We start from the raw sequence: 6,878 nt of genomic DNA on the forward strand, positions 1-6,878 counted from the left end.
TGACACTTTTTAGCCAGTAAGTAAAGCATGAGAGCTAGTCTCTTCTTAGGACATTCCTTTTAGAACTATTCAAATTGGTGTTTAAGCCCAATAGCCTTTTGCTCACTTATTCATCCAGAGGCCATATTTCTTTAAAAGGAAAGCAGTACAAACTTCTCACATCTATGAGGTGTGTATATATTATCAAAAACAAATGGCTATTAAACCTAAAATAATAAAGTCTTAACAGATTATTAAGGTACCAAGTGTTTTCAAATTTCGTATCTTGGTTCTTCAAAATTCATGCTCTTACTTCAGCTTCCTACCAGATTTCTACTGGAAGTCTTTTATTTGCTTAAACATGTCAAAAGCAATATAATAAAATTAATCAATTAACCAATGCACATGTTACAAGTAGTCTGGAGACTTGTAACGTGCCTATCACTGTATTACTTTATGGTAATTTAGTACAGGAAGGGCTTATAATGATGCTTAGTTCAAGCTGCTCAAATGAAACAAGCAAACAGAAGCCCACAAAGGCTGTACTTGTCCAGAATCACAGAATAATTAGTGACAATGACAAAAAGGCATCTCCCAATTCCAAGTCCAATGCTCTTTACATTAAACCATACTGCATGAAAGTTGGTAAGAGGTAAATTATCTGCAAAAACCTTCTATATGATGACTTTATTCTATTTGTTTCAAGTTTATTATTTTTTTTGAAAAAGAGAGAGAGAGAGAGAGAGAGAGAGAGAAGAGGGTGTGAGGGAGGGGCAGAGAGAGATAGAGAATCCCAAGCAGGCTCCACAGTATCAGCACAGAGCCCAGGGGTGGTTGATCTCACCAACCATGACATTATGACAAGAGTTGGACACTCAATTGGACACTAACTGAGCCACCCAGGCGCCCCTAATTCTATGTGTAATATGGTATTTTAAAACAGTCTGGTTGCCCAAAACAACCTAACTAGGTTTTGGGGTATTTTTAATCAATTTTATTTTACCACCCAGCACTTTAAAAATAGGAACAAGATGGGGCGCCTGGGTGGCGCAGTCGGTTAAGCATCCGACTTCAGCCAGGTCACGATCTCGCTCTCGCGGTCCGTGAGTTCAAGCCCCGCGTCAGGCTCTGGGCTGATGGCTCAGAGCCTGGAGCCTGTTTCCGATTCTGTGTCTCCCTCTCTCTCTGCCCCTCCCCCGTTCATGCTCTGTCTCTCTCTGTCCCAAAAAATAAATAAAAGTTGAGAAAAAAAATTAAAAAAAAAAAATAGGAACAAGATCTCATTTCCACCTTCAAAATTGGCAAAAATTTTTTCAAAAAGAACTGGACAGACATTTCAAGACATAAGCACTCTCATATACTAAGCTTTTCTTTTCTAGAGGGCAATTTAGCAGAAAAAAACTTAAAATTTGCATCTCCTTTAAGTCCACTCCTAGACTACCTCAAGGAAAGAGTAAAAGATTTAAATGAAGACAGAACTCAAGATCAAATGCAGCACTGTTCAGGAATAACAGAATAGGTAACTGGTTCAAACTAATGTATATAATATACTGCACATAATACAGCCATCAAAAGCTGTTCTACGAAACAATGATACAGAAAAGTCACAACATAATAGGGTATGATAGTTTCTACTACGCAACTCCACTCTACAGAGGATACAGATATATCCATAAAATAATAAAGAAAGAATTCATTACAGTGCATGGAACATAGTAAAAATACAATGAATGAATAGGATTCATCATCAACATCATAGGAAAGGTTTAATTATAGTATATCAAATGTTTAGACTTGTTATCTGAATAATAAATACACACATTATTACCTACTCCCTTTAAAGACTATTTTGTACATTATCTGAAATTACTACTCTTGCAAGGAGGAAATTATTTTTTTAAGTAACACTTTTAATGCAGTTCCAGTTATTACTGAAGTTTGGAAAAGAAAAGCAGACTTTTACCAATCGTTCCCTAAATTTGACACTGCGTAAGATCAAGTCTTACATATAACAAATCCTTCATTAGTTACTGATTACATACATATACACAATCAACTTTTGAGAGCTATCTGTCTCTCTACACAGAACTTTAATTACAAATAACAGAGCATGTACTAGAGGATTTCAAAATGAGGCCTCTAAAGGCCTTACTGGATTTTACCACAATATTTGTCTAGAAAAAGTTAAGTTTCCCAAGATACTGGTGATTTTCACTTTTTTTAAAGGCCGAAATCAGGTGGAAAAAACATTTAAGTGTTAAGAACAGTCTCTAATGTAATTAAATTCCTATTGATTATGGCTTCTAAAAAAGGAGAAAAGTGGGGAAAAAAATATATGTAAGGCCCAAATAAAATCTGTATCACAGGGCGGTTTTACTATGCTGAGGCTTTAAGGGCGTCTACAATAACATACATATTTTTTGTTTCTTCAAACTATATATGATTATAAATAATAAATTGCCACTTCAAAACATTACTATATATATTAAAAATAAAATAAACTGTTGGAATAAAAGCTACATTCCAAAGAAGTTCACACTTTGTGATTTGGCTAATGTACAATGTTGGCTCTAATAAAACTGATTACCAGATGAACACATCACTTCCTAAAATAAAAAAAAATTTTTAAATAAAACCCCCAAGAGTTTGTCCCCAGGAAGAATTAACGTCTCCTAGAGAAATAATATATACGCTAAAGCATATTTTTCTGTTCTATCAAAACTAACATAACAAAGCCCCTAGGAAATAACATATTAATAAAGCAGGAGAAATTCATGAAAGCAGAAATCTAAAAGTCTGAGTGAGCCAACTGCCAAGTTCTTATATTAATTAAATTTAAAATTTTTTAAAAAAACAATCCTCTCAGTAAAACTTGTCATTTGGTGTTTCAAATATCAACATATTTAGGATTAAACTACTGGGAACTTTTACTCATTTCAGTGTTAACAGCAGTATCATCCACCTGATTTTGCTACCTTTTTGAAAAACTTGGATTCTTAATATGTCCATGGCCAAGTATTCTAGAAAGAGCCCATTTAGAAGCAATTTATTTTACACGTGTCAATTCACGTTCCCTCATTTGTTTTTCTAATAGATGCATCCAAAAAGGAAATATTAGTATTTTAGTTTAAATATGGTAATTCGCCTTTTTCCATCTCTCAAATAGAACTTGACATTTTGATCCAGGCTACTTTCTTAAAAGATAACAGTAAAAATGATCGTCATTCCGTTCAGGATTTTTAGCAGTTTTTCCCCTAACTAAGCGTTATCTGAGATACTTCTTGATCTCTCTCAAAGTAGGTCTAATCTGCGGAAGGCAATGAGACAGTGTACTGCACTGTGAATGGACAGCCAGGTATTTTATGAATGGAGGCGATCACGTGATCCCAGCACCTCCCCGAACTGATATTTCCCACATAACTGTGTCAACATTCTGAGAACAGGGGTAGTTGTTTGTGTGTGCGTATGTTTTTGAATTTAACCTGTAACTTCGAATTCTCCTTACTCCCTGAACTCAAAAATCTACACGAAGACAGACCGTCAAGCTTCGAATTTTTATCTTGGGAAATCCTTTCAAGATGTCCAAGGTGATGGATGTTTAATTATTTTTTTATGAATGAAGAGTGTGCTATGCAAATGAGGGCGATTCACAAAAAGAGAGAGAACATGGCGGCCACTTCTGCTTCTAGACTGCACTGACACTGCAGCAATCTACCTTCTCCCACACCCGCTCATCAGAAGAGTGTGCTGGGGGGTGGGGGGGTTGAGAAGAAATGCCGCTTGGCATTTCTCAAGCTATTTTACGTTAAACAGGCCTAGGCTTTCGGATTTAAAAGTCCACTCAAAAAGGTCTGACTCGAGGAATGCACTTTATTTAAAGGAATGCATCCTAGGACTAGTCCTCTCTTAACTCTTTCCAATCCTCCAGAGATAAACAAAACTTGAACTTAATTACAAGAAAACGATGCAAACATTCTGCATGAATATTAAATCCAGTCTCAATAAAAACTGTTCCCGCAACCATTATTCCTTCCGGCAGCCGTTACTTTAAAGCAAAAATATTTAAAAGGCAATGTATTACGTTTGGAAAACAAACAGCCCAAATAAAAACTTAAAACCATGACAGTCCAGAAGTTAATGAAGTTATCAACATATTCAGCAACGTAAATACTGTTAAACCAACGTAAATGGTGTTTCTCAACACAGCTGAAGGATAAAAATTAAGATTCAATATTCTTCTATGCTCCTGGTAAAGACATGCCCAGCATTCGCAAAGGTAAAATATAACAGTTCAACATCTCCTACACTCCAGGTGTCCTTAATGTCATTAAATTCTAAAAATGTTTCCCTAGTTCCATTTTTTTACATGAAGCTTACAGGTCATAAGTTTAAGGTGGGGGGGGGAGGCTTAATCGGTATTTAAGAGTCACTGACTCATCGAATTAAGATTCAAGAGCAGTTTGCAGCAGGAGGTGCTCCCACACACTAGTTTCCAAGTGAAATAGCTATAAAGGAAACAGGATGGATATTCAGGTTATGTTGATAGGTATGTTAAGTGAAAAAGGACAAGCCAGGGGCTTCCAGGCAAAGAGGTAATTTCTACCCCGCCACCATCCATCCACATTACTCCATCTCATGGACGTACAACTGCCATCCCACCCCAACATTCAATACCCTCCCCAAAAGTGAGCAACTAAATGCATGGGGGGTGGGGGGGGTGCTGCCATTAAATAAAATGGCTAAAAAATCAAACGTTATCTCCAGAATAAGATGCACCGAACTCTCCAGGTTTGCAAGCTTTCCGGCACCCAAGTCTCGGAGGGGTCGTCGAAAGGAGGGGGGGGGGTACTAATCAAGATCAATGAGGCGCTTACTCGTTGTCAGAAGTCGCCGTCTCCTCGCTCATCTTTCCCTCACCGCGATCCGATCTGGAGATGGAGGAGCAAGAGCAGGCGGAGGAGCAGCAGCAGCAGCAGCACCGAGGGGCAGGAGGCAGCGGCGGCCGGGGGGGCGCGGGGGCAGCGGCTCAGGGGCCTCACCATGGTGGACGCCTCACCCGGAACGGTGCCCCCCCAGCCGGGAACCCCGGCCACCCCCGCAGGGGGGTGGCGGCAACAACCTCCGCCGTGGCGACCCCAGCCTCTTCCTCCGCCTCAGCGCCCAGCCAAGGGATCCGAGGAGGCCAGGGAGGGTGGGTGGAAAGGAAAAAGAGAAGAGGGGCTGCGAAGGCTGACTGGAGAGCTGCACCTCCCGCCACCAGGGTGGAGCGCGGCGGGGTCCGGCCAGGAAGGAGCGGGCGGGCGGAGAACCCGGGAGCAGAGGCGGCGCTTCCCTCAGGGATGCGGCGAGGAGGAAGCTGAGCTCCGTTCGGTGGGGGCCGGCGGGAGGGTGCCGAGCCCAGGCTCCGGGCGGCGGCGGCGCGGTCCTGCCGGAGCCCACCCCACCATCTCCCACCTCGCCGCCGGCTGCCCGCTCAGCGCCCGGCGGCGACCGGGGCGGTCCTCAGGGACGAGCAGGACCGAGCAAGGGGCCTCGCGGCGGCAGATTCCTCCAGACACGCTCCAGCCGGGACAACTCCAGCAGGGGGAGGAGGGGGCGGCGGGGAGCGTGTGAGGCCAGGACAGGCGAGCCGATCGCCCCCACCCGGGCCGGAGCAGAGCGGGCGCGCCCAGGAGACAGGGTGCCGGGAAGCAGCGGGAGAGCGAGGAGGACGGCCGCAGGTCCCCCCACCAGCCGGTGCCCACCAGCAGCTCGGCGGGCCAGCTCCTCACACCCGCCAGAGGGGAGCCGTGAGGGGGGCGGCGGAAGCGCTCACGCCGCCCGCTCCTTCCGCCGCCGCCGCCGCTGCCCGAACCGGGGGCGCCCACGGGAGAAGGAGGCGAAGTAGTCCCTGGCGACTTCTCCCGGCCGCCTGCCTCCCCCGGGGGCCAGAGCGGGTACGGGGTGGGGTTCCCGAGCGCAGTACCCGGGCTGTGAGGGCGTGTGGGTAGGGCTAAAAGCTGCGGCCTCCGGGCGAATCACTGCAAGTCGAAGTCGTGTGCAGCATAGCAAGTTTCAGGAAAGTAGTTCCCTCCTCCCTTCATTTCCCAAATCGTTGTCGAGCCACAGAGCGGGGAAAGGAGGAGGGAGGCGGAGGGATACGCCAGGCACCGCGCTCGGTGTGCGTGCGCGCGCTCCAAACTCTTGGCACGCTGCGAAAGGGGGCGGGGGTGTGAGCTGCACGGGGAGCAGCTTGGGAGGTTGCATTGTTGCGCCGCGTTACTCCCCGTTACTCCCCGTTACTCGCTTTGGAATATCCGGGTTGTTAGAACGGGAAGGCTAGAATGACAGTGTGCTCAAGGAGGAAATTAGCGGCTGCTCTGTTTTGCCCCGCGCGCGCGGGCGCGCGCGCGTGTGTGTGTGCGTGTGTGTGTGTTCCTTGCAGAGCAAAGAATGGAACTGGCATGAGTTCATTTTTAGTTGGTGGGGGTTAGGGGGAGGGACCGTACAAAGAGAGCTCCGCCTGCTGTCCCTCTGGTTGCATTGCTGCAATCCCCTAGCTGCATGCACAGCGGGAGTGTGTGTGTGTTTGTGTGTGTGTTAGAGAGAGAGTTAGTTTTAATACCTTGGATTCTTACTGCGCAAGGGGTATGCTGTGCAGGGCATTCATCTCCGAAAGCCAGAGTGGTTGTTAATGGAGAACGACTTCCATTGAAGCCCAGAGTAGGCGTGTTACATGAATCTGGCGCAGCCAGAAGCACAGGAAATAACTCCCGCTGCGAGTGAGGTTGCATAACTATAGCGCAGAAGATGCCTCTGTGGCACGAACTGCTCTAAACGGAGGCGGAACGATTATTGAATAGGCAGCTGTCACTTTTGCATTGTTAGAGGACAATGTATGCATTCATCTCAAAAGGTTT

General features: G+C 45.2%; 1 protein-coding gene across 2 annotated transcripts in view; it reads right to left on the reverse strand.

Moving 5' to 3' along the window:
- SPRED1 (sprouty related EVH1 domain containing 1) overlaps positions 1 to 4,956 on the reverse strand; it is a 141,269-nt gene extending 136,313 nt beyond the window's left edge. For both annotated transcript variants that reach the window (XM_043555690.1, XM_043555689.1), the window contains exon 1: positions 4,854 to 4,956. In XM_043555690.1, coding sequence (XP_043411625.1) covers positions 4,854 to 4,885 — 32 coding nt within the window. In that variant the 5' untranslated portion in view covers positions 4,886 to 4,956. The remainder of the gene's footprint in view (positions 1 to 4,853) is intronic.
- Positions 4,957 to 6,878: the final 1,922 nt, after the last annotated feature.

The sequence above is a fragment of the Prionailurus bengalensis genome, chromosome B3 (assembly GCF_016509475.1).
Source record: "Prionailurus bengalensis isolate Pbe53 chromosome B3, Fcat_Pben_1.1_paternal_pri, whole genome shotgun sequence".
NCBI lineage: Eukaryota > Metazoa > Chordata > Mammalia > Carnivora > Felidae > Prionailurus > Prionailurus bengalensis.